General features: G+C 36.0%; 2 protein-coding genes across 2 annotated transcripts; both read right to left on the reverse strand.

Moving 5' to 3' along the window:
• Positions 1–604: 604 nt before the first annotated feature.
• On the reverse strand, positions 605–4,832 carry LOC121990401 (putative pumilio homolog 8, chloroplastic). The gene is made up of 5 exons (XM_042544536.1): positions 3,452–4,832; positions 3,148–3,310; positions 1,981–2,144; positions 1,042–1,300; positions 605–953 (listed from the first exon to the last, which is right to left on the reverse strand). The coding sequence occupies exons 1-5, from the start codon at positions 4,615–4,617 to the stop codon at positions 846–848; spliced, it is 1,860 nt and encodes a 619-aa protein (XP_042400470.1). The 5' UTR covers positions 4,618–4,832; the 3' UTR covers positions 605–845.
• A 1,413-nt stretch (positions 4,833–6,245) lies between these two features.
• On the reverse strand, positions 6,246–16,276 carry LOC121993009 (RNA helicase aquarius-like). Its single transcript, XM_042547678.1, has 14 exons — positions 15,737–16,276; positions 15,541–15,633; positions 14,904–14,966; positions 14,452–14,538; positions 14,215–14,367; positions 13,981–14,138; positions 13,348–13,582; positions 13,140–13,250; positions 10,919–11,977; positions 10,537–10,800; positions 10,041–10,226; positions 7,456–8,607; positions 7,013–7,363; positions 6,246–6,921 (listed from the first exon to the last, which is right to left on the reverse strand). Exons 1-14 carry the CDS (start codon positions 16,172–16,174, stop codon positions 6,694–6,696), a joined length of 4,578 nt encoding a protein of 1,525 aa, XP_042403612.1. The 5' UTR covers positions 16,175–16,276; the 3' UTR covers positions 6,246–6,693.
• Between the last annotated feature and the right edge of the window lie 1,887 nt (positions 16,277–18,163).

An 18,163-nucleotide genomic window follows, 5' to 3' on the forward strand; every position in this document is an offset into this window, starting at 1 on the left:
TCGCACCAACGTGGATTCTCAAGACAAAGCCTATTGCCCATGATCTCCTTTAAAAAGAAAAATTACACTTCATCACAAATTTAACAAAATCAACTAAAGTACATGATAAATTCCAAATTGTATCCTAAATTAAAAATCATGTACATTGACACGAGTAGATAAAATTGCTAAAGAAAAAAAACCTCCAATCCCTCTGTTGCTCAATAACATTTCTGTTGATGAAATCAATTCTTAAACAAACAAAATAACCTGTATACTGCAACCAATTAAATAGAAAAAAAAATATATCCAGTTAAGTTTCGATAACGTTTTGCTGTATTACAATGGTTTCCTATCAGATTTTAAGATCAATAATAGTATTACGTGATACAGGAAATAAGAAAATAAGTCCACAAATTGATACTGTATTGAAATTGTCCTAAGCTGTACATATGTTTCTAGTCAGCTCCCTTCCTGAAACTGAGTCGAAATCTTTTATCTCGTATACTTTGATAGCAATGTTAACACAAATTTGTAGCTAATAATACTGATTTCTGAAATCATAGAACTTTTGTTAATCTCATAAACAACTTCGACAAACAAATTCCAAAACTTGTTGGAGGGAAGCATTTTCAGTCTCACAATTCAGCTGATCTGAGAAAAACAACCTTTAAAGTGTACAACAAAATTTGCAGGGTGAACTAGACAGCAACCTACCACGAGAACAACTAGTAAGCACATTGCTAAACATTAAACTTATTCTTACAGTTCTAGAACTTGATAAATAAGAAAGGATGTCTAAACTATAACTAGTTCGTAGATAGTTTTACGACAACAGATATTCCTGATCAATCTCTGAATCCCCGTTACTTTTTCGAAAGCAGTTTGGAGTAGATCTGCCTGCAGTGAGGGTTTGTTCTCAAAATTGGTGCATAAGGACGAATGGCTTTATCGAGTGCAGCATGGCAAGGACCCTGCGTTAGAAATAGATTATTAGTCATGAGAAGAAGATTGTGACAGTTGAATCTGAGAGTAGATTTTCATAATGAAATTGCTAACTACCTCGGAATATTCAAGGGCTCGTTGGATGGGATAGTTAGCAAAAGGGTGTTGCAGTAATTGGTCAAAGTGAGGGAAAGAAAGTAGTTCATTTATGAAAATGGCTGGAAAATCTTTTCCAAAGTACGAGAAGCATCTTTCCACCACATTACTGCTGAACTTTTGGGTGGAAAGTTCAACATATCTCCCTTGAAATTGAGATGCCAAGATTGCAAGTGCAAAAGGCTTCTCCAACTCGAGCACTGCTTGGACAACATAGTTTCTGAAATAGAAAGGACAGTATAAATTTGATGATTCTGTATCGAATATAGAGCATAGTTTACGTACTACCGATAACTAGGGTAAAAATATAAGCCGTAAGTTCTAATGCAAGAGTGTAGGAACTAACGATAAGGGGGTTTCAATATTATAAAAGAGAGGGCTTCTATGTAATTAAAAAAAAACTACTGTTAAATACTACACTCCTCTATTTCCTAATACTTAGCCATTCAAATGTGCATGTTGATTGTCAATCTGGATCACTTGAGGAGTTCGACATAAAAACTCTAAATCAAAGTTCATCATCCGGATTAGGGAACTAAAAGCAAGGACAAGATAAATGCAACAGTCAGAAGAGCAAATAACTTAGTGCGATAATAAGAGAAACAAAATGTGACAAATGTCCAATCCTGAAGGCCTACAAAATCTGACTAGCTAAAAAGTGGTGGTTCAGTAACTAGGAAATTAAGTTTCTACAAGATCGAGCACATGATCAGTCACATAAAAAATTCAAATGCAGGCAATCTATCATATCTACTATACCTATCAGATTGCCATGTCAATTGGAGGATGAAGCGCAAAAGAGCAGCTCAGTGCCCTCAGGCTCAAAGAAATGCAGTCAAGGAAAGATCAATACCCAATCCTACGAGTATAGAACTTGTAGTTTATGAGTAAAATGTTTACCCATATGGATCTTCAGCTAGTTCAAAGCCATTAGCAGCAACAACTGCAACTAACTTTTGCTGGTATTCTCCAGTAAAATCAAGTATACATTTTTGTAGCACACAGCAGCCGTGTCGATGAGTAGCAATGTCAACACAATACATTGCAGCAGCTTCAAAAATGAACTGTAATATAGAAAGACACAATAAGTTGGCGAATCACAAAGAACTAGCTGGCACCAATTTCATAAATAGAAACATCAAATATAATGGGTACATTCTTCATGACTAAACTAGAGTTTAATAGAAAGGGTACCAATTTCAAATCAGATGTCTCAATATCTTCAGACACCAAAGAGATTCTCTTAAAAAAATTTTGTCAAAACTCAACCACAGAAGTTGATTAGCATATTTTCGATTAAGAATATAAATTATACCAATCGTATTAATCCTCAAGCATTGTCAAGATAAGTGCTTTCTATGAGCAACAATGAGATAATATGATATGAAACATTCATCTTACAATAGATCTTAAGACACGTCTAAGGTAAAAGAAAGAGGGTAAGTGGTAGAGTTGTGTCATAGCCTATTGAATGCACACTAGCTCTAAACCATATGATTACAAGACCTGGGTCACAACAAACCTTCAAATGGTGTTTGTGTCAAGATTAAGAGATTCCAGTGCATGTTAAGTTCAATGATGTTAAAAGAAAATTAAAAAAAATGATGTCAAAATGACCATGTAAGTCCATATTCTATTTTAAGATGTACTGGCATTCAGTTGCATCTGTATGGAAGATAATTCTAATAAGCTAACAGCCAAAACAGAGTAATAGGAGTTCATTTTCTGGCATTCTAGACTTTGCAGGGTGTGGCAGATGAAACTAATAGAAAAAAGGAATTGATGAAAATGTATTATATCGGCTAGGCATCTAGAGTTGTTCAAGGTCATAGTTTCACAAATAATTAAAAGATGATCCACATTTAACAAAAAAAAAAAATCTAAGGTTTAAGGAATTGAGAAATGATGGATCTAAAAGAAATTACAAATTATCATTGAGGATCATCAAAAAGTATGATTCTTAGGATAAAAACTTCAGGTAATGATCAAATCAAGATGACTATCATTGAATAGGAAACATTAATCTCATTCACAAAAAAATGTTTTCCTTGACTAGTAAGTCAGTACCTTATTATCCTCAGATGTAAAAGTTTCCAAGCAACGTTGAAGAACATGGCTTCCATTCAAGTCCTTAACAAGATTTAGAAACCCAACTCTTAGACCTGATGTAACCAATGAAATATGCCGCTTAGTTTTCACAGTTTCTATCAACTTCTGTACTGCCCTGGTCCTGAGAAATACATCCAAATAGTTTCATGTAAAGTAAGATCACAAACTTTCAATGATTGGCAGAATAAGTTGATATAAAATCAGAGTTGTTAGCATGAACAATAAAGAGATAACTTCATGAAAAGAGAAAGTTACTACTCACCCATGAATATTTAGGGAGATTTCAACAAGATTAGTAGGATTTTTGTTAAGCATGAGTAGGATCTTCGTCAGTTGTTCTTCATTGCATTTTTCCAGCAATTTCTGGATGAGATAATTTCCAAAAGGATCGACCATGAGCTCCACTGTGTGACCGATAACCCCATTAAAAATCATATCAGCCTGATGCTTCCCTTCATCAAGCATCTGCTGCAAGTACCGACAACCATGCTGGTCCTTTGCAAGGAAATATAAGTGCCCTGTGACACTTATCAGACTTTCATGTTTGAGAAAAAGACTAAGACGCTTTACAGATGTTCCATGAGCATTCCTTTGGTTCCTTGTGCAATGAAGCCGCGTTCCCCGTGCAGAACCTGCTTCAGGAATGTTCCTTACCGTTCTCATTGGCTGATGCCCAACATTAATAGTAATCTTCGCGGAGTTGTTAGGTAATTTTAGGGCATCCGATGCATTTATACCCCTGAAAGGAGCTATTGTAGTCATCTCTGATTGTAATAACGCATCAGAGATTGGATATGGTTCATTAAGAAAGGAAGTATAATCTCCAGAAGTGTTCCGCCAATAACGAGAATCCGCCAATGGAAGTAGACCAGTGCCCAATTCTGCAGCTCCATAAGAGGACTTCCTGAGCAACGGATCTACCAAGTTCGCAGCTCCAGGAAAATGCTCCTGCAATTGAGGTGGAGACGGGTTCCCGTTCCAATTAATCAAAGAATCTCGTCCAAAAGGGTTGAAGAACGCCTCGCATCCCTGATCGACAAGACGATTATGGTCAAATCCAATTGAGCGGTTGTGAGTCGCCGATGCCGGAGGACAAACCGGTTCTTTCAGATCAACGCCGAGGCGCACATCTTGAAGTTTCTCGACCAAAAATGCCTCCTCCCCCGTCGTGCTGGAGTCCACCGACTTACAGGCCCCTTCCACCAGGGAGGGACTTGCCGGTCCCGAACCGGACGACGAAGACGACCGATCGGAGCACGAACCCCCCTCGTACCGCGGCGACACGCCGATATTGCAGAGCCCGTTCAGAATCTTGTCACAGATACGGGAACCTTCCGGGTCTCCGCCATAGTAAGCGTCGAGATGAAGGATACGGGGAATATCCTCCAACAACTTCTCAATATCCTGCTCCGCAGGATCCCAGGCCATCGCCGCGTCTTCCACCGCTCAACAATTCATAAGAATCGACGAACAAAACTACCCGAGAGGAGGAAGATGATTGTCGATTGCGAGAGTATTCGCAGCGGGAACAATCTCGGGCGAGCCGAACTTGAAGAGGAAGAGAAAGACGACGAGAGCAGAAGCGGAAGAAGAGTGTGAGGCGCCAGACCTCTGCAGAAGAGGAAGAAGAGTGTGAAGCGCCAGGCCTCAGCGAAGGGAAGGGGTTTACACGGGCTTTATATACAGATCGAGGAAGAACAGTGGAACACGACACAGCGAAAGCGACGAGTGGAAGCGCGACACGCCACTCCGGGTCTCGCTCTGCCGTACGCTCGCTCCCGTAAAGTTCTTTTGGGTAATCATAAAATAAAATTTTTTTAAAAAAAATACGATATTTAAACAAGGAAGGATATTTATTAAATATTCTTTTTCTTTTTTGTCAGAGAAAAGAACGCCGAGACGAATGCGTTCGCCGCTGAAATATCTCCTCCCGATGAACCCCTGTTTCCGTACCAGATCCTTAAAAAAAAATATGACACCTTTTTTAATTTTACAAAAAATTGAATGATGTTGGATTAGACCAGATCCGATATATTTGGGATAAGAATTTGATCAGGCTTTCAGGCTCAATTCTTAGTTATCCATTGAGACTGTTTTTAACGGTAAAAAAAAACATCAATTGTTGATTGGGTTATGATATTAATTTGATAGAGGACCCTTGTGAGCTTGCAGCCTCTTTGCGAGTGGGTGCGACAAGCAAAATGTCGATCAGAACAAATTAAGTTCAGTTTTAAAAAACTATCAGTTAATTCGGATAAATGCCTGTTTTAAAGTTCAAATTTAATTAAACTGATTAGATCAAAAATATCAATCTTGTTACTTGTTAGCTGTTATTTCACTCGATTAATGATTGTTAAACTTGAAAAAATCAATTAAATATTTAATGAAAAAAATCAATTAATTTGATTTAAATATTTAGCAATCAATCATTAGATAATGAAAAAATCAATTAATTTGATTTTAGATCGAATTAACCGTTTTATCAATTCAGTCATTCCATTTTTATTTGCTCAATTTTATTAGAAAGTTGAATTGGTTTAATTAATTTGAAAAGAAATGATTTGTTGAATTTCAATTTAAATGATTCATTCGATTGCTCACCTCTAATCCTCGTGGCCTTCTTGCAAACTCACCGAGGGTGAATTTTCCTTCACGAGATTCTCGGCTAGGAGTGAAGAGAAACTAGAAAAATGCTCGATGATATGGGAATAGTTTGGAGGTAGAGATTGAGGCATCCAATGGCTTCCATGAATAAGGATAACAAACTGAATAAATGAATTCAGTGGGAATCTGAATGAATTAGTGTCGATATATCATAAAGATATCATCTTTATGAAATCAGTAGGATGAAAAAATATTTCTCATACCATCTTGCATATGGTCAAAAACAAAAAACAAGCAAGAATTCTTTTTTGTTCGAAATGTATGTTTAAACAAATCAGAGATTTAATTTTTTGCTCATCCTACATTATCATAAAAAAAAAATTGGAGAGCATAACAAAGGTAAACACCAAAACCTCCCCTGCATTAGTTACGTAATCACATCATAAACGGAATGATATTGCAAATTTTTAAATTCTTTTCAAATTCCATCGAAACCAATGAACAAGGCTGCCCGAAAAATGGATACTACCTCACCTGATGTACATGGAATTTGAAACAGAGAAGCAAGATAGAGTAGAACTCTGTAAATAAGTTAGATGAATGCCTACCAAGGATGAACTAATATACCATCTCGGTGTCATCCTGTACAATCGCCCTGTTGTTTCTACAAGAATACACTATCCGATTTATAAAATATTCTGCACCCTTTGACCCATTGTGTTCGGCATTACTCATCAAATCACCAGAAAGAAAATTTTCAATATCTTGTGTTTCATCAAGAGTCAGTCAGCTCTTCACATCAGGCAACAGATCCATAATGGCATACTGCAGGGGCAGGGGCTGAAGTTAACCTGTGAAATAAGTTGGATACAGTCAACGCAGATGGATTAACTTGGTGATTCACGACATGCCATCTTCATCTTTCTTATCACTTTCAAGTGTTTCACCGTCCGCATCTCCATTAACAATAGGCAAATTAGTGTCGTTAGAATGGTTCTCAGAGGTTGGTTCCTGAGGCCCAGTATACATATCAGTGTCCTCAGAAGGGCTCTTGGAGCTTGGATCCTCAAGTCCATTTTCATTGTCCTGCATTTCCTGGTGAGGCGTGTAGTGGCTCATCAGCTGCGCCTGTTAATCAAGAAAGCAGGTCAAATACTTGCCTAATAGTTTGAGAGAAAAGAGCAAAAAGTACAAGTTACACACTAATTTGCAATCATACCTGGTAAAGTTGATGCATCCTAAAGTTAACTAAGTTATCCATCTCCTGGGTATCACCAATGAAGTGAATTGTACCTCCTTCTCCAACTAGACGGTCAGTAAAGGGACTGGTCTCGTCAAGATTTAGAGCCAACTTATCAGGCCTCTGAAGTAGAAGTTGAAAAGTTGGCTGTAATTCATAGCATTGTTCAAAGAGAGAGCGCCGGCAGAAAATATAAAGCCCCAAACGTGCACGTGACATTGCAACGACTAATCTCCTAACATCACGTAGATGGCCAACAAATCGAGTGCGTACAAGAGACAACAAAATAAAATCATTTTGTTGACCCTGGAATTTGTCAACTGTCATCACCTGCTAAGCAAAAAATAATAGTTGATTTGGATAATATTAAAGGATATTCTAAGAAAATTTAGACAGTGATGACTAGGAATTGGCAAGCTTGCCTTGCTCGGTGCTCCAATTCCAGATGTCATGCATCTCCTATTGATAACATCCCGAATCAGAAGCTTTTGACCATTGTATGTTGTCAAAATAGAAATTTTGCTGGCCGGGTATCCAAGAAGTCGCATGTATATATAAACACTTACAATATACTCAGCCTCGCCTTCATTCTGATAAAACCATGGAGAAGGAGCAGTTTCACCTTTCCCATGGTAATCAGGGACATCTATTAGTTGATATTCGAAAGAGAATCCAGCATTAGCTTTGTGAAACATAACTTCCTCATGTACATAAGGAAGATCGCCAAGATTTCTGTATCTCCAATTATAAAGTTTGGCTATACTTGGACGAGCTCTACCTTGGGCATTAAGCTCAATGTAAGGAACGCCTAGACGAACAAACCTAGTGAATAAACTTTGATCCATGTGACTATACTTTTGAAAGGCCATATTTTTTACAACAGGAGGTAGTTGGTGATGATCACCAATCAAAATGCAGCGTTTAAGCCGAGCATATCCATCTTCCTGGCGTTGAAGCAACATTGGAATAAAGGTCTCTATCTCGAGTATTTGTGCACTTTCTTCCATCAACAAGTTGTCATATTTAAAACCCAACTGAAGGAAGTCCTTCCTCTTCAATGCTGCATGAGTACAGGTCATAGCTACAATCTTAGCTTGCTTAGTCATCAGATAATTTGCTCGATCAGCTGTTGATTTGAGCAACTCAAAGGCCCTGCACTCTTCAAGCTCCTGGAACATGGTAGATAGATGACGGAAGCAACCTTTAGCGGCCCTCATGTCCTTCCCAAATGATTCACCTGTGAAAACAGGCTGGGGACTATTGGAGAAGAATTCTGTAAATGGAAAGCGGTCTTTCACAAAAGATGGTTTATCTTGATTCTGAGAACAAGAAGCTAAAAACTGCTCCCAGCGCGAGTAAACATGAAGCAACCAGAAATATCCAGCAGTTTCACAAGTGTACCCTACATCTTCAGGAAGCTTAAGGGATCTTGCAAGTCTCTCAACTTCACTTAGAAGCTCTAGCCGTCGCACTAGCATAGCATTGACACGACCTTGACGACTAAAATCCAAATCTGTTGCCAACTCTTGTTCACCTTGACCCAAACGAAGAAGATACCTGGCAGGTACATCTCTCTGACAGTAACACCATGGTTAGTTCAGAACATTTTTTCAAAATAATAATAAAAAACCCATAACACTAAGCATTTATATCAGGAATAAAGAAAAGGAATGCTAGTAGATGAAGGGAATAAACCCTTATATTCTTAAGCGTGTAAGCATTAATAAGTAATAATGTAAAGGATCTAATCCTAAATCAGTAAGGGCAGCCTGGTGCACAAAGCTCCCGAAATGTGGGTCCCGGGGAAGGATCCATTGTACGCAGTCTTACCCTGCTTTTTGCAAAAAACTATTTCCAGGATTCGAACCCGTGACCTTTTGGTCACACAGCAACAACTTTACCGTTGCGCCAAGGCTCCCCATCATTTAATCCTACATCAGTATTTTAGATATAGGGTTTAATGTTTAGAGGCCTATATGTGATGGTTATCCCATAACCGTATATAATACAATATTTATTGTTCCCCCAATTCTATATGACATCAGAACCCGACCTTTCAGGGTTAGAGTAAGTTTACAAGCCTGGTCACACTTGTTATTGATTTTGTGCTAAGGTGCAGGTACCAAATATCAAGGATCTATCTATACATAAGTTAGAAAGCTATAGATTAGTAGGTTTGGGTTTGACCAAAGTACTGATGAGGATTACTGGATTAGATATCTTAATGAACCATCATAAGTTGTGTGTTTCATTAATTAAGTTTTGTTTTATCTATGTATATTATATCACATTGTTTTTCATTATGATCATGTTTTGTCTACATTTTGTTATGGCAGCCTCTCTAGTTAAATGTAACAAGTTGAAAGTAGAAAGTAACTAGCTTGCAAATGAGCGTTAAGAGTTAAAAATTAATAAACAATAATGTAGTGTGTTTGGTCCCACATTACTATTTTTTATTAGAGTTATGTTTGGAGCCCTATGTATATCCATCTAAAATTTAACCCATTAACGTATAAAGAGCAGTCAGTGCACGAAGTTCCCACCAATATAGGATCCCGGAGAGGGGTTGGACAATATTGGATATATTATACCTTCATTGCTAGAGATTGTTTCCACAACTTGAACCCTTGACCACAAGATCACACGACAACAATTTTACTGTGAGCCAAGGCTCCTCTTCATCCCATTAACATATGCATTACAAAATTTCCTATTCCCCAAATTTTACAAAAATCAACAATATTCAAGATGCATAGCCAAAGAGAAGATATGCTAACAACAGAACGATCAAATAGAGAACTATGTCTAGCATATCAAACTTAAGATGTAGAGGATAATAAACAATGATATCCCATCAAAATTTGTATCATATTTTGGAATGCCACTGGACTTGAGTATTTTCTAGCATTTATTGGGATATCAAACAATTTGATTCAAAATCAGCTAGTGAAAACAAATTACAATGTCGTGAGGAATGAAAATGCATTTATTAAGATAAAGAAAATACCTCCATTATCTTCTCAAACAGGTCATTTAGAGCTTGATTGGAGTGAGTGATAATTAAAGTTCGCTGTGAAGGGCAATTATGATAAAGAACATTTAGAATTTGTACAGCAGTGTCAGTTTTCCCAGTACCAGGTGGACCAACAACCATTGTCAACCCAGGTTGGATACCAGAAATAATGGCTCCAATCTGCAAAAGAAACATAGATATGAAATAAGTAGTTTGGAGCAGTTAAGTAATGGCACGCTGTAAAGACCATATTAGAAGAAGATGAGAAAGTGAAAGATGACACAGAGGTTGTAAACGATAAGAAGATAAAGGATCACTTAGAAAGAAGATTGTTCTAATGTTTCTTCAGAATTTGAATTGAAGGAAAGAGATGAAGCAATTTTATGCAAAGGAAAATAAAGAACTTCATCACTCTATCAGATTAAGTAAAAATAAGAGAATGCTACAAAAGTTTGCATATTCATATTTTTTGAGATGTTATCATCAGTACCTGAGTCGGTGTAAACCTAACTGAGTTTTGCTTAGGCTGATCTTGGGGATAAGGCCCAGGATCAGGAGGGACATATGCCTCAGCAAAAAACTTTTCCTTCTCGACGCCATTAGTGGTCATCTCATGGTCATTTTGATTATTATTGTCGGTATTCTCATTCCCTAGAAGTGCACGAGAGTCACTCTTCATTGTTTTTGGAAGGCGAATGCGAAATGGAGGTCTTGGATGCAAATCCTCTGAACCATCTGGCTTAACAAAGCAAACCTGCAAGTCATGAAACATATATATGTAAGTATCTTAACAACCTCATATCTTGGATTGGCTCACTGCATAATCAAAGCAGAGTGGTCAAGGTACTAAATATTCAAACCATAATTTTTACCTGAAAATCTGGAAAGCTATCTGTCAAATGGTTGGCATCAAGAAAAGTGTCTTTAAAATCTACTACGTCCAAAAGATCAGGCATGTTATGCCATTGTGCAGAAGAAGGATTACCATAACCCAAAAAGATGTTATGCAACCAATCAGGAACTATGCAAGACTCATTCATAAGGTCTCTTATGGAGTCCAAAATTGCTTTGAAATTATTTTCTTTAGGCTTCCTCCGCATCAAAATGTTAAATGTTCCATATACATCTTCTGCACCTTTTTCAGCAATATCTGTAACATCCATGTGATACTGTGCTGTGTCCAGAGCAATTGTCACTGTACGAAGATCACCCTTAGGTGGCTTCCATTCATCTCTTTTAATTCTACCAGTGAAATCATTCATAAGAACACCTTCTTCATCATGGATTTCAGTTATTTCACATCCACGTACATATTGAAGGCCAAGCCTCTGTGGGACAGATGACTTGGCGGCTTCCTCTGGACTAAGAGGTTCAAAAGAGGGCCTAATTGACAGTAAAAACAAGACATCATGTTCTTTAAGAGAATCCCATTCTGATCTGATATGTGCTCTATAACTTGCAATGCTATAAGTCACTTCAGCAGTAACAGAAGCTGGTTTGACTTCCCCAATGTTAGGTTGTTTAACTTCTGTGATTTTGAACTGCTTGATTGGAACAGCCATTCTTGACCAGCCACCAAATGCAGTTTCGCCCTCTCTGTTAATGTAAGCTAGAAGATGAGGAACAGCTTCTTGAATATCCTCTCGTATTTCATATGTAGATTCTAATCGAAAAAGATTGAAGTTTCTTAGTAAATAGTCATGTAGCGTTAGAAACTGCAGGTTAAGCTTAGGGAGAGCTAAGCATCCCTCTCCTGAATAATTGATACTTGGAACAAGACTCTCGTCCCACATTATTTGCTCATTTGGGTAGAGAGGAAGTGTGTTTATGGCCTCCCTCTGTGACTGACGCTTCTCAAAACAAGAAATAACAACCTCAATGAGGAAATCAGCCCTATTACTCCATAGATCATCTCTTGAGACCAACTTGAGCTTTAAAAAATAAAACCACAACAGCAATAGTGTAAGTGTAACAACACACTTAGATAAGGTAAATGTTTAAACTCACAAGAACAGGATTCAAATGGAGAAGTTAATTATCATTTGGCTTGTAAAGCACAAAGTTGAATCAAGTACATGTACTTTCTATCCTTTATTTGTAAAAATTATTGCTTCACTAAGAGTTCTATAAAAGGAAATAGCACTGGCATTTGTTTCACTATCTTACTCGATCTCCTTAATGCAAATTTAGCAGATGGTTTATGTTCCTAAAACAAAGTAAAAAAATCAATTGGGATTACTATCACTGATGTGGAGAAGATGAAAAGTGGAAAAAGAATCTCTAGGATTAATCTTTATCCCAAATTATTTTACACAGTTAAAAAGAGCACATACAAACTAGTTTTCAATAATTGCAATTTGCATAGCAAGCAGAATTCATTTTAACCCTACATCTAAGTGACATGATTTATTTCCAAACTAATCCAAGAATGTATCGGGACATTGATTAAAATCATGCAATTAATATTGTGTATATTATGCACTAGCAGCAAGTCACAAATAAAATAATTAGCAATTTTGAGATATCTTCTAAAATGAAAATACTTTCTTATCCATAACAAGAGTGAGAGAAAGGACAGAAGTACCACTGAATGCACATCCTACTTGATTTCCTTTATGCAAAAAATAATTAATTTCATGGATAGTTTCTGTTAGTAACATAAGCAACAAAAAAAGTGAATTTCAATCATATTAACTTCTCCAGAAAAATGGACTTAAACCCATTATCTTATAAAATTTGGAAGAACACAAAAATATTCTTCAATTATTTCAATTTCCTTAGTAAGTTGAATTGATTTAAACTAGACCCATGTGAGATGATTTTACTCAACTGATTGAAAAAATGCCTAAACTAGACCATCTTATGTTAGTCTTGCTTAACAAAAGTAACACATTCCTCTGTCAAAAAAGCAAGTCATCAAGGAGCTAAGTGCTAATCAATTTACATGCCGCGAAGCAGTGATTACTCAAAAAATCAACATAACAAGGAGGTAGGGAAATGCACCAAAATCAGAAAAATATGCATGAAGATAAAAGCAAAAAAGAATAATTGAAATGAAAAGCACAAAGAAAAGTCATGCTAGATATCACTAACCTTATCACAAACCAAGTCTTTCAGTTCCTCATCAGATAAGACTGATAGCTTCTTTTTAAGATCAGAACGCTTCTGAATTGCCCCAATGTTGCAAAGTGCAAGGTCTCGAAGCTAGGAGAAGGAAGGAAAAAAAACTTAAACAGTAAATGCAACACATAGAAATTATAGTTCCAAATGAAAATTTGATTAAGATGGACAAGAGAGGTACCTTAGGGATCTGTTTGAATGCTAATAGTTGAAAAGCTTGCAAACGTGAGTAGTGAGCAAGCAATATATCATCATCACTGAGTTGTGTCCCAACATGATCGTCAATTTCAAAGCATTCATAAAATTGTAGCAAGTCGACTAGCTGACCAAAAAGTCGTCCCTTTTCATGGGTGTATAGTGCACTTAAGTGGCATTTGGAAACAACAGCAGAATCAGCAACAATTGACTTCAAAAACCTATTATATATCACAACCATAGAGCCCTTATACAATCAGGTACAAAATCATCATAAGATGTTATAAATGCAATGCATACACCCATGGGAAAAAAATACCAAAAAGTTAGCTAGCAGAGAATTTTTGCCAATTAGCTAAGTTAACCCAATATTACTGGTTGTGATAGATATGATAATTCAGGATCTAATATATTGTCTAAATTGGTAAGCTGAATGACCCCGTCACAGCACTTGTGAATCTATCAGACCTAATACACCATCAACCTTAGATAAACACCAAAAAGCAATCTAATATGTTCTTCTTCCTATGAACAATTTGTGGAACTAATGATTTTCTCAAAATAAATAAATGAAGAATCAGATGTAAATTAGAAAATAAAGTGAAAAAGACAGCAATACCTCCTAGTTGGAAGTTGACTCAAAAGATCAATCAAGAATTCCATAAATCTCTCGCAGTATAAAACAGACAAATCATCAAACAGATTGTCGTGTGAACCACTAAGCTCAGTTTCTTCATGACCACTCTGATTTTGATGAATGACCTTTGAATCAAGAATCTGGCAGACATGTTTCAGTTAAAATTGACTAAAAGATCAAATTATATCTATCAATTCATAAAGTTGAAATAAGTACCTCCAAGAATTCTTCAATTAGGTTTTTGAGAAATCGCACTTCAAGCCTGTTTGATGGATCAACTGGTTGCCCTCCTTTTTTGGCTTCTTTTGCTTCTTTCTTGGTCATTCGTTTCCACTTTTTGATTAAGTGAGGATTAAGGCATAATTCCATCTGTATAAGGACTTAAAATGGTCAACTCACACTAATAATGCACTCAAAATCAGTATAGATGTGCATAGAATTTGTTAATTTCACCTGAAATCTACCAAAAGACAATTTATGCCACAACTGCAAGCTCACTAACTTGAGAACATTGTCACTGACAATTTCATCCTCCAAACTCTGTTAGTAATCATACATCAGATAAGCATAAGATGCTATGATACAGCAAAGAATCCAAGACAACATGATCACTAAAACTTAACAAAATTAAACCTTATGGTATAATATGTAAAGTTTCATATATTTGTCTTGAGTACATATGGGGAAGTAATATAAGATGCTGATGATCTAAAGAAATGAGCACATAAAGGCAACCAAAAAACTAAGAATTTAATGGCAGCATTGCAGCTCAGTTTGTATTGGGATTTAAATTACTTGCAAATGAGGATTCACGTAGTAGCAACATGCATGAATATGCAATTCAGGTAAATAATTACTAATCTAAAATTTTGTTCTTGGAAAGCAAAAAAGATATGACTGCATACCTGAAAAGCATTAATCATGAACAGCAAGTAATTTGTCTTCTCTGCTATATTTAAGGCTCTTCCCTACATGTGTGCAGATCAAATGTAGTGTTAGCGAATTTGAAATGCAAGTAGCAAAGTAAAATTCCAAGCTTGTGAAGCACAACAGTTTCTCTATGATATCTCTAAAATTTAAAGTAAACCACCCACTTTATTAAATTTAGCCAATCATTTTTCACTACACACTACATCAGCTACTCTAAAATTTTCATTATCTTCATTTTTTTTATTATTTTCTTGCTCTTCTGTTTTTTTATTATTTTTTCTCTCCCTATGTAATATCTACTTTTCATTACCAAATCCATTCCCTTTATTTTTTTTCTCTCTCCCAAATTAAATGATATTTTAATATTTAGAGAATGGATTTCATTTCCTAAATTTAAAGAAGTATTATTCATAAAATCTAAATTTAGAGAATGGATAAGGTAGTTAATGTAAAGGATTTTTTTATGTAAAATGTAAATTTTAACATAAATTGTGTTTACGGAAGTTGGTGTGGATGCTCTAAGAATGAGCAAAAAAACCAAATTCCTAGAGTGGCTAATAAGCGCAAAGTCAAGACAAAAAGTGCAAATTCCAGGCTATTAAAAAAACATACCTCTTCCTTCAGCAGAAGAACCCTTTGTAAAAAACCCCTAAATGCATTCTTCCGGTCATGAAAACAAATCCATGCAGCAACATTCTCCCGGAACTATAAAAAACATGAATTTCGCCAACGGTATCATATGGAGAAAACAAAATTACTTTTCTAACTATTCCTCGAATCAAAACATCAATCCAGTCAAACCACGCACCTTTTCATTAACCATTAAAATCATCGACATCACGTGCTCAAACGTTGAGGTATCAGGATCGAAGTTGGGCCAGAGATAGTTTTCCAAGTACTGGCTCACTTCTAGGATCATCACCCTTTGTAGCGGCACAGTCTTCCTGCCGTCACCGGACACCAGAAGCTCGGTCTCATAGATCTCCTTCACTAGCTCGGGATCGAACTCCCGCGAGGAGACGCTCCCACCAGCAGCCTTCAGCCAGTTAGCCGCTGCTATCTTGGTGAGCCGGTCTCGCTGGATCTCGAGCAGGGTAATCGAGCTGGGGACACCCGCGTTTGGGCGCTGCTCCGGAGGTTTCTCGACAAGATTCTCTGTCACCGGTTCTTTCCCAGGATCGACGGGGTATTCCGCCACCCGGTGACGCCGGAAGTCGAAGGTGCCGGTGCCGAGGACCTTTGGCATGGCGGATCCACTAAAGAGAAGGTTCGTGGAGAAGAGAGTGAGAGATAGAGTACCGGTGCTAAGGAGGAGCACGCGGGCGATCGCAAAACCCTATCATAGCGTCGATTTAGGGATTCTACTTAAAGGACCTTATTTCTTACCTAAATTATGATTCCGTCCCTTAAATTTAAAATAATTTTTACTCTAGAATAATGTTGTTTAATAAAAAGATAAATTGTAAAAGAGCGGAGATATTTATCGTAATTTACTTACATGATGAGAGAAAGAATGAATTTTAAATCCATCCATTGTTATTTTTTTAATTTTTAGTTCATCTAAAAACGTGCAAATTAATTTTCATTTCCCTTTATATGATGTCCAAATAGCTATATTTAGATAATCCTTTCAATATATTATCGTGTAATTAATTTTCTCTTTTAAAATATTAAATTAGATCATTAAATTTATTAATAATATGTTATGTCTTTTTTGATGAGAAGTATATTAATTCAATTAATTAAGTAAATTAACTTGATTATTGAAGGATGGTTCGAAGCAAAAGTAGATAACGTGGTTTAATATCGTCAACTTCCTACTAGATACAAGTAGATAAATCACGGATAATATTTTATCTTACTAAAGTAGTCATTTACACAAAGATATCAGATATCTAATAAAATATTTTGTATTGATAGATTTGTAATACATCATGTATGAACTAAAGAATGTATCTACAACATGATCTAACTTCTATCAATCTCTAAAGCACAATATCAATCGAAACAATAGTTCATGAATGGCTGACCTAAATCCATCGCAAAAGAGTATTACTTCTTACTTCTCGTCGTAGTTCCTGCTATTGCAGAAAAATCTTCTAAGGAGTGGGCCGCGGCAATCCTTAGTCCTCTCTCAATGGGAAAGAAAATAGGTCGAAGAAAGCTCTAGAATCTTTCCCTAATTCATGAACATCTTTCTTTATATACCAAGCTTATCATATAGGGATTATCCATCATTAACAGTCCATCAATATTAATGAATCTGGTTTTAGATTTATACATTGAATTCACATCCATTTAATCTAAACCCTCTTTATATGTTTGAAGTATTAGATCACTTAATTGAGTTTAATTACTTTAATGGTAATTAGTTGTATATTTGTATTAATCAAGTGTAAGCTCACCTTATGGAGATTAAGTTCGCTCATGTTGACTCAATTGGATCTAGTCCATCTATGTGAACTTAATCCTACAATCTTCCACTTGGGTTATACTTGATTCCTTACACACCAAAAAATCCCTAAGTTGAGTTCAACATGTCAAACTTTATAGGTTAAATACCCCTTTAAACAATCTTGTCCATTAAATTAATTAGTACAAGACTAAAGAAGTCATAGCTACTATAACTATAACAAGACTTAACAGTAATCACAGTACTAATATCATTAACGATATAGATCAAATGTGAATGTCGTTAGAGTGTATACTAAAAGTCTAGCCTTTTGTAAACATTTTATTGAGAAATAAAGAATCACATTGGTCAAAAGTCTACATTTATATGCTAAGTGTAGTTGTTAAATTAATTTATATTATAAATAACATAGTATGTGGTGTTACGCACAGAAGATCATGTTATCAATTCCTTATAAATTATAAACAGTAGCTCATGACTAAGATGGAAAGGAACAAATCATTGGAATAGTCGTAGTATAATTTGATATTAGTTTATCTTAACTATAAAATTACACTAGTACACTCAGAGTGTATTGAGCTGAACCATTTAAGGTAAGTTCTTTTTATACTGACTGAATAAAAGAACAAGACTTTTGTTATTATAGAAGTGTGTGCTCTTAATCCTAATATAATAACAAACACATATATCTAATATTTATTTCTTTGACTTATCAATGGGTGAGATTTAGTTCGATAAATCAAGAGGCCCGATAAGTTGGGAAATGATATTATTTATAGTGTGTATTGTTGATTATAGAAGGAAACTGTGTCCTAGTAATCT

The sequence above is a fragment of the Zingiber officinale genome, chromosome 6B (assembly GCF_018446385.1).
Source record: "Zingiber officinale cultivar Zhangliang chromosome 6B, Zo_v1.1, whole genome shotgun sequence".
In the NCBI taxonomy this organism is placed as follows: domain Eukaryota; kingdom Viridiplantae; phylum Streptophyta; class Magnoliopsida; order Zingiberales; family Zingiberaceae; genus Zingiber; species Zingiber officinale.